General features: G+C 35.7%; 1 protein-coding gene across 3 annotated transcripts in view; it reads right to left on the bottom strand.

Annotated features, from left to right (window-relative positions):
- Positions 1-290: 290 nt before the first annotated feature.
- The window catches only part of ST8SIA4 (ST8 alpha-N-acetyl-neuraminide alpha-2,8-sialyltransferase 4), a 101,144-nt gene continuing 81,200 nt past the window's right edge, over positions 291-20,234 (bottom strand). For all 3 annotated transcript variants that reach the window (XM_082837358.1, XM_082837360.1, XM_082837359.1), the window contains one exon: positions 291-655. In XM_082837358.1, the coding sequence (XP_082693484.1) occupies positions 373-655 (283 nt within the window). In that variant the 3' untranslated portion in view covers positions 291-372. The remainder of the gene's footprint in view (positions 656-20,234) is intronic.

Here is a 20,234-nt window from a genome sequence, read left to right as displayed (position 1 = left end):
GTTCCTGGGTTCCTCTTCTCATGTGCTTGGCGTTGCAGTGGCAGCCCAACAGTGATGAACATTTTTGCTTCATTAACTAATGACGAGTGCATTGTTGGATCTTGTAAACACTACTGATTATACATTCAAACTGTGTTCTTAGTGGAAGTGGCACTTACTAGGACCCTTGAAGTCAAAATACTTAATTTTCAGAGCACTTTGCAGGTATTTCATCAGTTGGTAGTGCATTTCTCATGAACGTCCTTTATCACCTTTCAGATAAGTGGTGGATGCTGAAACCCAGTCTCGTTTTGGATCCTGTTTTCAAATCTTAGGAAGCATCTTCAAGAAAAGAAGTGCATATTCAGTCTGTCTGTATGTTTCAGATGTGCTTTATTGCTTTATGCACTTTCCTGTTGTCAGTTTCAGAGCTCCTCTATTATGTAGCACATTTAATGTTTTGAATTCTAATGGCATTCTATGAGGGCTTGCATTGGAAAAGTACCTGTATTTTAAGTCATCATAGTAATGATATTTGACAGCTTTTCCATTCAGATCCTTAGGGAATGGCCAGAATCCATACAGGTGAATTTCATCACAGAATCTTGTGGCTAGGGTATACATGAGCAGACCTGTGCTGGGTCTTTTGATGGGAACTTTGTTTGTCAGCCAGTAACTGGGGAAAAAAACATACACACAAGAGAAGAATTTAGAGAAACGTTCAACATACCCTACAGCAAGTAGACTTTGTATAATTAAAGTAAATGAAATTTGAAAAGTAACTGTATGAATGACATTCAAAAGACTGCTGAAGAAATAATATATTTCTTAAGAATTTAGAAAGTTGAATGCATTTGTTTTATCTTTCTTATCCTTTATTTTCTTGCTTATTTTGTGGTCAAGTGAATAGCCAAGGGACCTGGAATGTGAGTAAATATTACTGTGGAATCTTGTATTCAAAAAGAACTAGAACAAAACATTTATATAACCTACAGAGTAGAATCTTCTCAGAAAGGGTTAAATATGACTGCAAAAAGTAATTGGGCAGTGATTAAGTAATTTTCCTAGATAAAGAGGATTTGAAACTATGCCTATAGGTTTTCAAAATCTTTAATATTTCAATTAAAAATCCAAACAAATAAATGCTTTGCCTGTATTATACTGACTTATTCAACTCCAACTTCTAAGTCACATTTTACTAAAGCTAATTAAGAATATTGCCTCAACCTGCAGAACAACATAACACAAATAACAAATATTTGTAAATAGTTCACCACTTATGCCATTTAAAATTTTGTTAGACAGGCAAACATATTTCAATGCTGATAAGTATTTTATACTATTCATTAAAAAAGGCAATAAAATACTCCAAAATGTTTGATCCACCACTGTTGCCAAACTTTCTTCACCTGAAAAACATGCACACTCACAACTTAATCATTACCTCTGGCAGGGAAGGAGGTGGCCAATACTTATTGGCACATTCATTATCTTATGTGGAATCAGCTACAAGTTAAGGAAGAGCATGGATTTTCTCTGACATTCAAAGTTGTACAGTTATAAATAAAGTCAATAAATTGTTTGGTCTTTTTATTTTTATTATCTCCTATTCAGGGAAATATATACGTGGTGATCCAAATATGAGGGCAAGATTGTTCAATTCTGGTCATTGCTGTGCTTAAATACTTGCCTCAGATTTTACATAATATTATTTCCTTTTTCTTAAAAAAAATAATTTATGAAGCTTTCCAGGCTGGATCAAATACATGTAGACTACTGAATATGAAAAAACCCAAATTTTGTTTTATTTCATTTGGTTAAAGAAATATTCAAACCTCACTACAAACATCCAAAAAAAGGGAAAAATATACTTAACTATTATTATTCCTGTTTATTTTTTTCCTTCTTTTTCACCCTTCCTTTGAACCTCGTTTGACCTTTCACATTTTTAATTTTTCTTGTTGGGTGAAGGCCATGTGCTAAATGTTGTGAGCAATGTGAAATGCATTATGAGCCTTTTGTTATCACAAGTGTTTTGAGAAAGCATATTCTCAGTAAAGAGGATTCATAAGGAATTGTTAGAGAAGAATATCTAAGAATTTTCTCATAACCCAAAGGTATGAGCAAAAGCCATAGCATGTATATTGTTAGCATCTTGAAGAAATCACAGACACAGATTTCATGCAAGGAGAATAGTAAAACCACAGTCTGAAGGCTTTGAAGAAACTTTGATACAGCCTGAAGCTCTCTCAGCTCTGAGAAAGCAGGTGTTCTCAACATGAAATGGTTATTATAGGAAAGTTTTGTGAGCATGATTTGTGTGTGGTTACAAATGCCAGCTGAGGCAGTTGGTTAGTTTAAAAAAGTGCATTTATTTATAAATTTTTAAAGTGAGTGAAGCAAATTCATACTCAGTCAAAAAAATGATTATTTCCATCAGGGAATGTCAATTATTGGAAATAGTTTGGCAGTATGAAGGTCATGCTGAATTATCTTATTTCTAAAGCGGGGAAAAAATAGCTAGAAGAATATAACGTAATGCTATATCATTTGTATGGTATTCCAAGGTCACATTATATGTAATTACAAGATCACATTATAAATAAGCTTTGTGATGTTTGGCTTATAACAGTTTGAATAATTTCAAAGAAAAATAAACTACCCATTTGTCAGGACGTTTTTGGAGAAACAATGCAAAATAAATGGCTCTTATTGATTTCTAAAAAGAAATCAGAGGAAAATAGGCCTTAACAAATGGCATCAATATTTAACAGATAAATTGAAATAAAACCTTAAAGCAGGTCAAGAACTACCGTCATAAGTAGTAACATTCTGTGAAATTCAAAAAACATAAGGAGAGAGGAGCTTCAAGTTGGCGGAAGAGTAAGACATGGAGATCACCTTCCTCCCCACAGATACATCAGAAATACATCTACACGTGGAACAACTCCTACAGAACACCTACTGAACGCTGGCAGAAGACCTCAGACCTCCCAAAAGGCAAGAAACTCCCCACGTACCTGGGTAGGGCAAAAGAAAAAAGAATAAACAGAGACGAAAGGATAGGGATGGAACCTGCACCAGTGGGAGGGAGCCGTGAAGGAGGAAAGGTTTCCACACACTAGGAAGCCCCTTCGCGGGCGGAGACTGCGGGTGGCGGAAGGGGGAAGCTTCGGAGCCGTGGAGGAGAGCACAGCAACAGGGGTGCAAAGGGCAAAGCAGAGAGCTTCCCACACAGAGCATCGGTTCAGACCGGCACTCACCAGCCCGAGAGGCTTGTCTGCTCACCCGACGGGTGGGCGGGGGCTGGGAGCTGAGGCTCGGGTTGCGGTCAAATCCCAGGGAGAGGACTGGGTTTGGCTGCGTGAACACAACCTGAAGGGGGTTAGTGCGCCACAGCTACCTGGGAGGGAGTCCGGGAAAAAGTCTGGACCTGCCTAAGAGGCAAGAGAATTTTTCTTCCCTCTTTGTTTCCTGGTGTGTGAGGAGAGGGGACTAAGAGTGCCACTTAAAGGAGGTCAAGAGACGGCGTGAGCCGCAGCTATCAGCGCAGACCCCAGAGACGGGCATGAGACGCTAAGGCTGCTGCTGCCACCACCAAGAAGCCTGTGTGCGAGCACAGGTCACTATCCACACCTCCCCTCCTGGGAGCCTGTGCAGCCTGCCACTGCCAGTCTACCTGAAAAAGAATTCAGAACAATGATAGTAAAGATGATCCAAAATCTTGGAAATAGAATAGAGAAAATACAAGAAATGTTTAACAAGAACCTAGAAGAACTAAAGAGCAAACAAACAGTGATGAACAACACAATAAATGAAATTAAAAATTCTCTAGAAGGGATGAACAGCAGAATAACTGAGGCAGAAGAATGGATAAGTGACCTGGAAGATAAAATAGTGGAAATATTTACTGCAGAGCAGAATAAAGAAAAAAGAATGAAAAGAATTGAGGACAGTCTCAGAGACCCCTGGGACAACAATAAATGCACCAACATTCAAAGTATAGGGGTCCCAGAAGAAGAAGAGAAAAAGAAAGGGACTGAGAAAATATTTAAAGAGATTATAGTCGAAAACTTCCCTAATGTGGAAAAGGAAATAGTTAATCAAATCCAGGAAGCACAGAGAGTCCCATACAGGATAAATCCCAGGAGAAACATGTCAAGACACATATTAAGCAAACTGTCAAAAATTAAATACAAAGAAAACATATTAAAAGCAGCAAGGGAAAAACAACAACTAACACACAAGGGAATCCCCATAAGGTTAACAGCTGATCTTTCAGCAGAAACTCTGCAAGCCAGAAGGCTGTGGCAGGACATATTTAAAGTGATGAAGGAGAAAAACCTACAATCAAGATTACTCTACCCAGCAAGGATCTCATTCAGATTTGATGGAGAAAATAAAGTCTTTACAGACAAGCAAAAGCTAAGAAAATTCAGCACCAACAAACCAATTTAAAACAAATGCTAAAGGAACTTCTCTAGGCATGAAACACAAGAGAAGGAAAAAACCTACAATAACAAACCCAAAACAATTAAGAAAATGGGAATAGGAACATACATATCAATAATTACCTTAAATGTAAATGGATTAAATGTTCCAGCCAAAAGCCATAGACTGTCTGAATGTATACAAAAACGAGACCCATATATATGCTGTCTACAAGAGACCAATTCAGACCTAGGGACACATACAAACAGAAAGTGAGGGGATGGAAAAAATTATCCCATGCAAATGGAAATCAAAAGAAAGCTGGAGTAGCAATTCTCATATCAAACAAAATAGACTTTAAAATAAAGACTATTACAAGAGACAAAGTAGGGCACTATATAATGATCAAGGGATCAATCCAAGAAGAAGATATAACAATTGTAAATATTTATGCACCCAACATAGGAGCACCTCAATACATAAGGCAAATACTAACAGCTATAAACGGGGAAATCGACAGTAACACAATCATAGTAGGGGACTGTAACACCCCACTTTCATCAATGGACACATCATCCAAAATGAAAATAAATAAGGAAACACAAGCTTCAAATGATACCTTAAACAAGATGGACTTAATTGATATTTATAGGACATTCTATCCGAAAACAACAGAATACACATTTTTCTCAAGTGCTCATGGAACATTCTCCAGGATAGATCATATCTTGGGTCACAAATCAAGCCTTGGTAAATTTAAGAAAATTGAAATTGTATCAAGTATCTTTTCTGAACACAATGCTATGAGACTAGAAATCAATTACAGGAAAAAACCAGTAAAAAACCCAAACACATGGAGGCTAAACAATACACTACTTAGTAACCAAGAGATCACTAAAGAAATCAAAGAGGAAATCAAAAAATACTTACAAACAAATGACAATGAAAACATGATAACCCAAATCCTTTGGGATGCAGCAAAAGCAGTTCTAAGAGGGAAGTTTATAGCAATACAATCCTACGTTAAGAAACAAGAAACATCTCAAATAAACAACTTAACCTTACACCTAAAGCAATTAGAGAAAGAAGAACAAAAAACCCCCTAAGTTAGCAGAAGGAAAGAAATCATAAAGATCAGATCACAAATAAATGAAAAAGAAATGAAGGGAATGATAGCAAAGATCAATAAAAGTAAAAGTTGGTTCTTTGAGAAGATAAACAAAATTGATAAACCATTAGACAGACTCATCAAGAAAAAAAGGGAGAAGACTCAAATCAACAGAATTAGAAATGAAAAAGGAGAAGTAACAACTGACACTGCCGAAATACAAAGGATCATGAGATTACTATAGGCAACTCTATGCCAATAAAATGGACAACCTGGAAGAAATGGACAAATAGTTAGAAATGCACAACCTTCCCAGATGGAACCAGGAAGAAATAGAAAATATGAGCACTCCAATCAAAAGCACTGAAATTGAAACTGTGATTAAAAATCTTCCAACAAACAAATGCTCAAGACCAGATAGATTCATAGGCGAATTCCATCAAACATTTCGAGCAGAGCTAACACCTATCCTTCTCAAACTCTTCCAAAATATAGCAGAGGGAGGAACACTGCCAAACTCATTCTATGAGGCCACCATCACCCTGATACCAAAACCAGACAAAGATGTCACAAAGAAAGAAAACTAGAGGCCAATATCACTGATGAACATAGATGCAAAAATCCTCAACAAAATACTAGCAAAGAGAATCCAACAGCACATTAAAAGGATCATACACCATGATCAAGTGGGGTTAATTCCAGGAATTCAAGAATTCTTCAATATATGCAAATCAACCAATGTGATACACCATATTAACAAATTGAAGGAGAAAAACCATATGATCATCTCAATAGATGCAGAAAAAGCTTTTGACAAAATTTAACACCCATTTTTGATAAAAACCCTCCAGAAAGTAGGCATAGAGGGAACTTTCCTCAACATAATAAAGGCCACATATGACAAACTCACAGCCAACATTGTCCTCAATGGTGAAAAACTGAAAGCATTTCCACTAAGATCAGGAATAAGACAAGGTTGCCTACTCTCACCACTATTTTTCAACAAAGTTTTGGAAGTTATAGCCACATTTATCAGAGAAGAAAAAGAAATAAAAGGAATCCAAATTGGAAAAGAAGTAAAGTTGTCACTGTTTGCAGATGACATGATACTATACATAGAAAATCCTAAAGATGCTACCAGAAAACTACTAGAGCTAATCAATGAATTTGGTAAAGTAGCAGGATACAAAATTAATGCACAGAAATCCCTAGCATTCCTATAGGTTAATGATGAAAAATTTGAAAGAGAAATTAAGGAAATACTCCCATTTACCACTGCAACAAAAATAATAAACTTACCTAAGGAGACAAAAGACCTGTATGCAGAAAATTATAAGACACTGATGAAAGAAATTAAAGATGATATAAATAGATGGAGAGATATACCATGTTCTTCGACTGGAAGAATCAACATTGTGAAAATGACTCTACTACCCAAAACAATGTACAGATTCAATGCAATCCCTATCAAACTACCACTGGCGTTTTTCACAGAACTAGAACAAAAAATTTCACAATTTGTATGGAAACACAAAAGACTCCGAATAGCCAAAGCAATCTTGAGAACGAAAAACGGAGTTGGAGGAATCAGGCTCCCTGACTTCAGACTATACTACAAAGCTACAGTAATCAAGACAGTATGGTACTGGCACAAAAACAGAAATATAGATCAATGGAACAGGATAGAAATCCCAGAGATAAACCCACTCACATATGGTCACCTTATCTTTGATAAAGGAGGGCAAGAATATACAGTAGAGAAAAGACTGCCCCTTCAATAAGTGGTTCTGGGAAAACTGGACAGCTACATGTAAAAGAATGAAATTAGAACACTTCCTAACACCATATACCAAAATAAACTCAAAATGGATTAAAGACCTAAATGTAAGACCAGACACTATCAAACTCTTAGAGGAAATCATAGGCAGAACACTCTATGACATAAATCACAGCAAGATCCTTTTTGACCCACCTCCTAGAGAAATGGAAATAAAAACAAAAATAAACAAATGGGACGTAATGAAACTTGAAAGCTTTTGCACAGCCAAGGAAACCATAAACAAGACCAAAAGACAACCCTCAGAATGGGAGAAAATCTTTGCAAATGAAGCAACTGACAAAGGATTAATCTCCAAAATTTACAAGGCATCTCATGCAGCTCAAAAACAAGAAAACAAACAACCCAATCCAAAAATGGGCAGAAGACCTAAATAGACATTTCTCCAAAGAAGATATACAGATTGCCAACAAACACATGAAAGGATGCTCAACATCATTAATCATTAGAGAAATGCAAATCAAAACTACAATGAGATATCATGTCAAACCAGTCAGAATGGCCATCCTCAAAAAATCTACAAACAATAAATGCTGGAGAGGGTGTGGAGAAAAGGAAACTCTCTTGCACTGTTGGTGGGAATGTAAATTGATACAGCCTCTATGGAGAAAAGTACGAAGCTTCCTTAAAAAACTAAAAATAGAACTACCATATGACCCAGCAATCCCACTACTGGGCATATACCCTGAGAAAACCATAATTCAAAAGGAGTCATGTACCACAATGTTCATTGCAGCTCTATTTACAATAGCTAGGACATGGAAGCAGCCTAAGTGTCCATTGACAGATGAATGAATAAAAAAGATGTGGCACGTATATACAATGGAATATTACTCAACCATAAAAGGAAACAAAATTGAGTTATTTGTAGTGAGGTGGATGGACCTAGCTTCTGTCATACAGAGTGAAGTAAGTCAGAAAGAGAAAAACAAATACCATATGCTAACACATATATATGGAATCTAAGAAAAAAAAAATGTTTATGAAGAACCTAGGGGCAAGACAGTAATAAAGACACAGACCTACTAGAGAATGGACCTGAGGATATGGGGAGGGGGAAGGGTAAAGTGTGACAAAGTGAGAGAGTGGCCTGGACATATATACACTACCAAACGTAAAATAGATAGCTAGTGGGAAGCAGCCACATAGCACAGGGAGATCAGCTCGGTGCTTTGTGACCACCTAGAGGGGTGGAAAAGGGAGGGTGGGAGGGAGGGAGATGCAAGAGGGAGGAGATATGGTAACATATGAATATGTATAACTGATTCACTTTGTTATAAAGGAGAAACTAACACACCATTGTAAAGCAATTATACTCCAATAAAGATGTTAAAAAAAAAACAAAAAAAAAATACAAAAAACCCCCCATAAAAACCATAAGGAGCTCATCTAAATGCCATCAGTAAGAGTTTACTATGTGCTTATATAACTTTAATGTCATGCTTGAAATTGTTTAGGCTAACCTAAACTATCAAGATTCAGTATTTCTCTAGGAATACAGAACAATTTTAAAGTATCTGAGAGTGTCCACTTATATACAAGCTGACATTTAAATACTACACATTTCTTGTGAAGAATTCATCAAAAATAGACTATTAAATTTTTAACCCTAATTAGGAAAAAAAGATGGAAAACAATGCATTGATAAAATAATGAACAATTCATACTCTAAGTCAGTACAAGCTGTTCTAATTTTTATTTCAAGTTTATATCTGTTACATTTTAAAATTTAGCAATGTTTTCAATTTAGCAAATAATCTAGTTTCCATTGTATGTATTTCTTTTTATAGAAATCGATGTTTTAAAATCATAAAATCCATGCAGGCTCCCTGTAGAAGATTTGAAGCAAAAGGAAATGAATGAGGAAGAAAACTATTACCTAAAATCCAACCACATAGAGATAATTACTGCCACAATGTGCTGCATCCTTTTGTTTTTCTAGCTGTTTTGGATGTTAATATATATTACAATCATTCATAGACATACATAGAATATTTTTCATCAGCTAGGCTCAGTTTTACTTCAGATATTATTAATTCCCTCTCTCCCTCCCTTGCTTTCTGCTTTAATACTCTAATAGTCTGTCTTGTTGTATGAAACAAACTCACCCTGGGTTTGCTATATAAGCTTTTGAACATTTCTTTTTATAGATGCAATACTCTCCCTAGGTCTCACAGCTTCCCAACAAGAGGTCTTATCTACTCTTCCTCCAGCATATCAGTCCCATTTCTTATTGCAAACAAACTCAACTTGGAATGCCTTTACTCACCAAATCGGTGAGGTATAGAAGGCCATATATATGGTTACAAGATGTGGATGTGAATCTGTAATATAATGCTTATGAGTCATTGGGAAAACTACTTTACTTCCTTGGAACTTGGTTAATAATATTTAACATACAAGATTGTTATGATAAAGTAAAAGAGATTGTAAGTTTGTAAGAACATATCATAAAGCTTGACACATAGTAACAGTAGTTGAACTTCAACATACCCCACACAACCCATTCTTCAATCCCACTCACACATCCTACTTTTCTCCTGGCACCGTCTATAACTACATATTGGTTGGACAATTGTGGTCATGTCGTTTCACCTCAGTGGTCTGTTTCCTTAGGTGAGAAACAGAACCATCTGACTGTATGGCTTTGGGGCTTCCTCTATCTATAAGATTCTATTGCTGTTTCAAATCTCTCCACGAAACTGCACGCTCCCTGAAGCTGTGTGAAACTCTCTTGCTACTGCTCCATTTCCTCCTCCCCATTCTGTTCCCTTTACCTTCTTTTAGTTTTTAATATACTGCAAAGCAAAGGTACTTGGTGACAAGTTGATATTATAATGGGTAATCACAGGCAGGCGTACAAAATGGAGTTGGGAGGCTATTGAGGATCTGGTCTCAGACACATCTCTGCACCACTGAAAACCTGAACTGTCTTTGAACTGTACCAGGCCCAAGCACACCACCAGCCGTATTCAGAACAACACCTGCCAGCTGCAGCCTTACGGTCTCAAGGTCTCTCCCTGTAACTATGCAACCATTTCGGATTCCAACCAATCTCTTTACTTAACAAACACCCATATTTCTTCCCAGCTCCAATTATAATTACTGATAAACAACTCATGTAACTAACTGCAACCTTGTGTTTTTTGCCTTTGTAAGCCTCCCCTATTGTATAGTCCTGTGGAACACAATTCAAGTGCTTCTTGAATATATGTCTCCTGGGCCACAGTCCTAACAAACACCAAATAAACACCTTTTTATTTCCAACAGGTCTCCATTTCTAAAATTTTGCTTAACATACTTAATAGGTGCTTTTTAAAGCCTGCAATATGTTCAATTTTAGCTCATAATAAATTAAATAATCACCTTATGAGCCAAAATAAATGATTTCAAGAAACCCATGTTTTAGAAATAAAAACAAAAAATGTTATATTCAAAAGTAGTGATTAATATACTGATGACAGCTCATACTCAACACATTGGCAAACAAGGAATATTAATTTGTATTTATGTTTAAACAGAGAAGCCAAAACGTTTAGAAGTAATATAATATTTTTCCTCTTAAAACGTTATTATTCTTCTTAAAATCAACCATGAAAATGTCTAGAAGAATTTGAATACAGAGTATGAAATCCCACTGTGCCAAGAGTTTTAATTTAGTATTTATACTATATGCAAAATTTCCATTCATGAGTCCAGAAATTCTCTTCTCTGGGATGGGAGATGGAGCACACAGCATATTGTGCCTGTGCATTCTTACTTCCGCAGGAGTCTTCTCTATTTCTCCTCCTGTATTTATCTTCCCACAACCGAGCTTTGTGCTTGGCTCCAGAGGAAGAGTCTGTTAAAGGTTGTAAAATAGCTACAGAAATTTGGTTGTAAAATAGCTACAGAAATTTGAGATATTATAAAAGAATTAGCTTTCTATAATACATCTTTGCAGAAGATGTTTGCATCTTCCCAATTCTACACTCCACCCCCCAAAACTAATTATTTTATAATATCTGAATATTATATATGAGTATTATATTCTGGAATTTTGTCTTCCACATTTGTCAATATGTTGGTTCACTGTTAGGAAGAGAATGTGTGTACAGGTTATAAAGTGTAAAACTTAAAAGCAATCATCCCTGGAATGATGGAATATCTCTGCTGTTTTATTTTCAACTGTTCAAATCGTCCTTTCATTGTATTCCCAGTCTGCGGTATACTACATAACATGAATTCATTTTTAAATTTTTAAATTTAAAAAATTTTTAAAATTGCATAAAACTTACTTTTTAAAAAAAACTGTTGTGGTAACATTCATGACACCTTTTAAGATTATGAGATGGCTTATCTTGTCACGAAACCAGGGTTGGTGATAATTTCTTTAAAAAAAGAAAGAACTTCCAGCACTGTATTCACTGAGAATAATTCAGTCCACCATGAGTTATTCTATTATTCCAGAGAAGCAAAAAGTGATAGCTCTTACATCCAATTCTTGTGTGAGGAAACAAAAGGACAGAGTAGCATATTTAATGTGATTTGGCAAGCTAGGAGTAAACCCAGGAGTAAAAACATAAGCAATTTATTAAATGGTAGTGTTAAGAACTCTACGTATGTAGTTTTTTTCATTTAATCCTCACAACAAACCTCTGAATAGATGTTATTTCACAGATGAGGACACCAAGGCCTAGGGAGGTTAAATAAACAGATTAAGGTCATGGAATTTGTAGATGATGGGACCAGTATTTAAGCCCACATCTATCTGGTTATGATGATTTCAGTTTTAACTAAAAAAGAATTGGATTCCTTAGCTTCTACAGAGCATTCAGCTAGGAATAGCAAGTCCTCAGGACTATTTGCAACACAGAGTTCACATGGGGAAAAATAAACATCTGTATGGTGTTTGGTGACTAACAGTCTAGTGTCAATAATGATGTGTTTTATGCACAGAGCTTTCTCGGTTTTCTTTGTTTTCTTCAAAGGTAAATAAGAGCTGACCAGTATAAAGGACCCACTTTTCCCATGAACCCTCTCAAAAGTGAAGTCAGAAGATGATTTTGTAGTTTCAACATGTAACTTAACCACATTGCAAATGCCAAAGGCAAGGATATTGAATCAAAGGGTAGGGATTTCCATGCAGATTTGAATAAGGCTTCTTAAAGTATTTTGAAGTGTCATTAAAATGAAAGCAGGAAATTGTAACCCCAAAAGGTCAAATCTATCAATATCTTTTTCTGTGTGTCCTTTATATGCAGAGCTCTGTATGAAGTAGGTGACAAAAAGAAGGCAGAAAATTCTTTCTGCTGAAGCCCTTTGTAGTCTACATACAGAAAATGTTTTATCCACCTTCATAAGCCTAATTTATCAGAGGCATAGAGGACTCGCGGCATGGGAAAAGGAACAGAGATACTACTTTAGGCCTAAAATTCTCTACATTCTATTTGGTACCTATTCACGTTACTTGATATTTACTATAGGAATCAGGCTTTGACCTTAACTCTGAATTCACCCTTCTTTTTTTTTTTTTTTTTTTTTTTATGCGGTACATGGGCCTCTCACTGTTGTGGCCTCTCCCATTGCGGAGCACAGGCTCCGGACGCGCAGGCTCAGCGGCCATGGCTCACGGGCCCAGCCGCTCCGCGGCATGTGGGATCTTCCCAGACCAGGGCACTAACCCGTGTCCCCTGCAACGGCAGGTGGACTCTCAACCACTGAGCCACCAGGGAAGCCCACCTTTCTTTTTATCTGACCAGGTACATGGTCAGGTTGAGTGTAGATTTAGTGTTAAGAAACTCTAGATCTACTTACATTATATTGGTTTTGCCAAGTCTCATATTTTATTAGTGAACATATAACTTTCATTGTTGTGATATTAGTAATTCCACTTCATACAGCTTCAAAGTACTGTCACATGATCCTCATAAAATCCTCATAAAATATATACTATATGCTATAGTATATATTACCATCCCCACTTCACAGAAGGTGCAGTTAATATCTCAAGAAGTAAAATAACTTGTCCAATTTTGCTCAGCCAATGCTGGTGTTGTACACTGGCATGTTGGTAAATGTTTTAAAGCAGATGCTGGTTCGGGGAGAGAGAGTATTTTTGTAGCATTTTCCAATTTCTGTAGTGTAAATATTCCCATCAGGGCTGATTTCAAGTGACTAACCTGACATCAGTGAGCACTGAGCTGGGGAGGGATAGCAAAATCAGCTCTTGCAAGCCAATACAAGCCAGCTTCACTACAAGCCAGCCAGTACACTACTGGCTGTAGAAAAGAGACAGAAAATACTCCTCTTGACCCATAGTTGCAATCAGTTTGCACAATAAAATTCAACACTAAAGACCTTGCCTTAGAAAGATTCTCAGGTAGTTATTTATACCCTATTTGCAAAGAGAGAAGATGGGGTATATCTTGCATCTGTGTAAACGTAACTTCACTGAATTAAGCGAGAAGTTTAACATTATTATAGAATGAAAATAGAAAGAGTATTCTCTTTCTATTTTTATCTCATAATATTTGACTCAGTGCTGGAGACACAGTAAGTACTTAATAAGTGCTTACTTAATTTATGCTTGCTGGCATCTTAGAGATTTTCAGTGTTAATAAGATGGAGCATACTCATGGCTTGGCCATCTCTTAGTGACAACAGTCAACAGTGGGAAAGCACTGGAAAAACTGGAGTCTTGGGGCTTTGCCTTACCTTTAGCGAACTATGTGGTTTTGGGCAAACCACTTAAATTTATTCGGCCTCAGTTTACTCACTAAAAAAGTGAGATTCTAAATATGGTTTCTACTACTCTCATTTATAAAAGGTCACTAATAACCTGAATTCTGATTGAGGAACATGAGTGTTTATCCAGTTGTAGCAGCAGTCCAATCTTTATGTTTTGCTAATAGCTATCAACTATTCCTAACTTTTATAATGTGTCATCTGACAGAACACGCAACCTTTCCCTTCAACAACGTTATACAGCTGTTTGATAAAACTCATCCCTGCTGAAAAACTTAACATCATGTCTAGTTTCCTATAACAGTTGTAACTAGAGATCATAAGATTTTATTTACTTTCAAAATCATAGTAAACTGATATTTGATTATCTAAAAATTATAAAATTATCCATCACAATTTCAAAGGCAAAGCTAATGGAAAAGAATATATAATATTATAATGATATAATAGGAAAAATGAAATCTTGTTGAGAAGTGAGAACAATTAAACAGAAATAAACAGAGGGAATCCTCTTGACTTTATCTACCATGTCAGAAACTTGAATGGAATTTAAATAGATCACTCTGAAACTATATCATATGCTGGTTAGATTTTGGTGAAAGAGAATTAATAAAATAATTATATAGATGTTGTCTACCTGGATTTAATAAAATATCTTTGGGGACTTCTTTTTTTTTTTCTTTTTTTTTTTTGCGGTACGCGGGCCTCTCACTGTTGTGGCCTCTCCCATTGCGGAGCACAGGCTCCGGACGCGCAGGCTCAGCGGCCATGCCTCACGGGCCCAGCCACCCCGCGGCATGTGGGATCTTCCCAGACCGGGGCACGAAGGCGTGTCCCCTGCATCGGCAGGTGGACTCTCAACCACTGCACCACCAGGGAAGCCCCTTTGGGGACTTCTTGAAGATAATGCTTAAAAACTTGAACTGGCACATGAAGGCTATGGCAAAAAAATAGACATAATGCCACAGGCTTTAATGAGTTTCTCTTTTAACCCAGTTGAATTCTGAAAGACAACTGAAATGTATAATCTAAACTGCCAGAATGAGGAAGTAGTGATTTCCAGATATTGGCAACATAGAAGGGGTATGGGTCTTTTGAAGCATGACGAAGGAATTAAATGAGGTTAATGCTAAAGAGCTTTGTGAACGATCCTTTTTACGAGATTGGGTTACTTTTTGAAAATAAAAAAATATGGAAACCTTACATTTTTCCTATTAAAATTGAAAGGAAGCAGTGAAATCATTTATCATAAGACATGGAGTCTTACAAGAAAAGAAAGAGGAATTAAGAGCAAGTAGAGTAGGTAATCCTAAAGCTTATCAAGAATGGCTTAGATATTGGCAGATGAAAATATTAGCAGTATTTTATCTATGTAATTTTTTCCTTTACATAAACATTTATTCTAAGGAGGCACTTAGAGATTATACTTCCACACTCCCCAGCCAACATAAGGTCAGTTTCTCAATAGAAGTCCATTTTACTATAATAACAAAATGTAAATGACCCTTCTAATGGCCTGATGATCTTATTTTAGCTTCATCTGGACTATTTACAAATGGATATGCCCAGTTTACATCAATAAGTCAGGTTACATTAACCTTCCAGACAGGAGTTGTGCTAAAATCTATTTCAAGAGGAGTAAGGACCAGCAAATGTGATCTATAATCCATTCACTAATAATGTGATCTATAATCCACTCAATAATGAAAAATGCTTGCTAGCAAAGTGTACAAACTAAACATCAGCCAAAGATCAGAGTTCTCCTCAAAGCCCAGTGAAGAAACAGAATCAAGACAATCATAAACAAGTTCAAAGTAGTTATTTTAAGCTTTCTCAGCAATTATCAAAACAACATTTGGGGAGGTGAGTCAAATATAGATTATTCTCTATTTTTCTTCTTGTCATAAAGTGTGTGATGCTGAAGAGACTGCCCATTTAGAAAACTGTCTTGTCCTTGCCATGAATTTATCACTCAGTAAGGGCTTTCTATGAGCATATAAGTCGAATAACGGGCTTCCAGCTGAGAGAAAAGCCCCATTAAGGAATATTGCCAAGACAATGCCACGGATGCAGGCATTGGGATCTGTATCATATATTAAAGCTACCTGTCACTAGAAATATTATTGCTGTAATTCTGTTCCACAAGGTTAATTAGGGGGTAATTTAAAATTTTTATCTTTAAAACCTTGAAGGCCAATGGGTAGTAAATAATATTTTTCATTATGTCAAATATTAATAAATATTTGGGCTTTTTTTCCCTCCAGTCGTCAATGTGCAGTTGATGAAAATCCAATCTAATGGAATCAATGCGAATTTTCCTCCCTTTTCTTTTTTTCAGTCTCACTTAATGCTGATCCCTTCAACATATCTGAGGCAGAATCAATTTATAAATCACATTTATTAAATAGTTGCTGAATGGAAGACCATTAGTAGATATTTAAAAAAATAATGCTCTTCTGAGGAAATAAAACAATCAGAAACCCAGCTGTAAAGGCAATTATATTATGTAAATACTATTCTTTGCAATGGAAAAGTATGGAAGTGAAAATAGTACTACAAAATCAGGCTATTGTGCAACAAAATTGTATTTTGCCTAAGACTTGCCCCTATTATGATGTTTGTCATAATATTCAGCGAAAATGCAATGTTCAAAAAGTGAAGTTGGACCCCTCCATCACACCACATACAAAAACAGAAAAAAACAACTCAAAATGGATCATAGACCTAAATCTCTAAAACTCTTAGAAGAGGTACAGGAGTAAAATGCCATGACCTTAGGCAAGGCCTTGTTAGGTATGATACAAAAAGCTCAAGCAAAACTCAAGCGACAAAAGAAATAAATTGGACTTTAAAATTTCATTTTTAATCAAAATTAAAAATTTTTGTGCTTCAAATGAAGCCATGAAAGTTAAAAAAAAAACCCACAGAATGGGAGAAAATATTTGCAAGTCATATATCTGATGAGAGACTTGCATCTAAAATATATAAATAACTTCTATGATTCAATCATAAAAAGACAAAAACTCAGTTTAAAAAATGGGCAAAGGGATAGACATTTTTCCAAAGAAGACATACAAATGGCCAACGTGCACCTGAAAAGACAGTAAACATCAAACATCACTATCCATTATGGAAATGTGAGATAATTTTTGCAGCAACTAGAATGGTTATAATAAAAAAGACAAATGATGATAATTGCTGTTGAAGATGTGAACAACAGGAACCCTCATACATTGCTGGTGCCTGTGTCTGAGAGTAAAATGGGGTAGCCCCTTTGGAAAACAGTCTGCAAGTTCCTCAAAAGGTTAAACATAGAGTTATCCTATGACCCAGCAACTGCACTCCTAGGTAAATGATTCTCTCCTCAACCAAAATTTAATTAGATTCCTCAGAGCCCTTCTCTCAACTAGGCCTCTACTTTTTGACCTTCTGTGTCCATCCTTTCTGAGTCCAGTTTCAGCAAAAATCCTGCCAAGTTAGTTGAATGAGAATCCCTCTACTCTTTATATTATCAAGAGAACTGAAAGCATACGATCATACAGAAACCTGTACACAGATATTTATAGCAGCATTATTCATTATAGACAAAAAGTGAAAACAACCCACATTTTCATCAACTGATTAATGGATAAGTAAAATGTGGATATATCTATACAATGGAATATTACATGACAATTAAAATGAAATACTAATACATGCTACAAGAATGAACTTGAATACATTATGGTAAGTGAAAGGAGCCAGTTACATAAGAGCAAATATTACATGATTCCATTGATAGGAAATATCTGGAATAGACTAATCCATAGGGACAGGAAGTAGATGAGTGGTTGCCAAGAATTAGAGTTGAGGGTTTCGGGGGGAATAAGGATTGACTGCTAATGCTGGGGTTTCTTTTCGGGTGAAGAAAATGTCCCAATGTTGATTGTGATAATAGTTGCCCAGCTCTGTCAAAATACTGATTTAATTGTATACTTTAGAGAGTGCATTATATGGTATGTGAATTACATAGCAGTAAAGCTGTTATATTAAAGAAAATGTAATACCAAACATTTATACCTCACACTGGTAAGGAAATAAACTCCTAAGTCAAACATGTTATTTTCCTTTAATGTTATAAATTATTCACAACTCTCAAAAATTAAAGGATAGAGAATTATAACCTTACAGGACCTAAACAACACGTAATTTAAAATTAGGCTATCTATCATCTATTTATCTATCTATCTGTCATCTATTATATACATCAGTTGTATGAACCATTTCTTCAATAGTATAGCATTTATCAAAACAAGAAATGGGAAAAAATGCAGAAGCAAGTATGAAACTGGCCTTATTATGTTGTACAGTTGAACAGCTTTGGTACAATGGAAAATCCTAGGACTCAGAATGGAGTCAGCTATCAGAGTGAGCTCTGCTCAAATTAGAATTTCCTTTGTGAGACCTGGTTGCTCCTTGTTATTTCTGTTTCTGTTTCCTATTCTAAATTTGGGCTAAAACATCTTACCTTCTGGGAATACTGGAGGAATTGAATAAGATACAAATAAGAGTTCACTGTGAACTATTAATTTACATATAAATAAATTTTAATATATTATGTTGATGCAATTTCATTAGGTAAGATCAGTCACATTACCTATGCACACACCTATGTCACACTCAACTAGTGAATCTGAGTTCAGTTTAGTTTAGTTCTTTCTTTGTTTAAAGAACTTGTTGAACTATTGCCTGCGTTATGCAACTAGGGCTTAAAAATCATCTAGCAAAACAAAATAAACGAACAAACAAAAAACCCAATAGTTACTTCTTTTAAACCTGATAAATTTTAAGAGGCAAGGAGCAATGAGCATTAAGTTTCCATCTAGAATATGAACTATACAATTCGACTGAATATAGAAATCATAAAATTCACATAAATTTAGAGGCACTGCCTAAGACAAACATTTATTTCATATGATTTGTTTTCTTTTAGCCATACTGATATAATAGAAATTCAGGAATGAGAGTCACAAAACTTTCTTTCCAGGCTCTTTGAAGAAGAATATAAGTTGATGGAGATAATTAGCTCAGACTTCATAACAATAAACTTATCAAGAGGGTGAAACATAACTCTCTTTAAAATGAAAATGTAATTGAAATGGCTTTTTGTTGTTGTTGTTCTTCAAGAGGAATATTTCCATAATAATGCATCTTAAATCACTTGTCTGATGATTGATTCTACTTGGGAAAAAAAATCTGAAGATAAGCAATCTGTGGGAGTTGGCTTACAAAGCATGTGTACAGTATTCTTGACCATCTGCTTTTCTTTGTGTTAGAACATTCACGTAATATTGTTTTGTGTGCTGACTTGAATTTCATTTATAAACTTCCATAATGCATGAAACACACATAGAGTGCAGAAAGCAAGAGATGAATCTGGGGAATATACAGGTTTGGAAAAGGAGTATGCCCTACTTGAGAATAAATTACATTTAAATTTTGGAATAAGAGTGATCAGGCTTAAACTATTGAGAAATCTCACACTGAATCTCTAATGATCTTGCTTAACAAATAAAACATCTCTGAAATATCTCAGTTGCTATCTTACTATTCATCCTTTCAAATACAGAGGATAAATGAAATGAAATACCCAAAAGGCTGCAAATCATTAAAATTCGTGGGCACTCTGTAAGAGCTGTCCAGAGGGTCCCTCATTTTGTACAGGCATAAAAACAAGCCTTTTCATCTTTGGTCTAACAATTGTGTATGAAAGCAAACTCAGGAACTTAGGGACAGAGCGATATATCTGAGGAACATTAAATTATAGACCCTAAGTGAAAAAAAGGAGCCAATGTAGGCCATTCTGGAGAGTTCCCCAATTAAGTAAGAAAACATACCTAATGAGTTCTTTAAAATGGCTGCCTACATGAGAGACTTGGTAAATAAGATACTTACCCAGCTTATTAGAACCAGTGATTATTCACTGAGGAAGGGGAAACAGGTAGATTTCTGGAGTGAAGTAGAAATAGAAGATTAATAAATACTATAGTTTTTTTGATTGGGTTTAAGTCATACTATTTAATTTACTTTGAAATTGCAAATATAATTAAAGGGCATGGAAATTTCGGGTTTTCAAAGGTGACAGAGTTTAAAAATGCTTTGAGGATGGTCTGT

The sequence above is a fragment of the Leucopleurus acutus genome (assembly GCF_964270905.1).
Source record: "Leucopleurus acutus genome assembly, chromosome: 3".
NCBI lineage: Eukaryota > Metazoa > Chordata > Mammalia > Artiodactyla > Delphinidae > Leucopleurus > Leucopleurus acutus.
The sequence above is the reverse complement of the archived record's forward strand: the minus strand, read 5'-3'. Positions and strand labels throughout refer to the sequence as shown.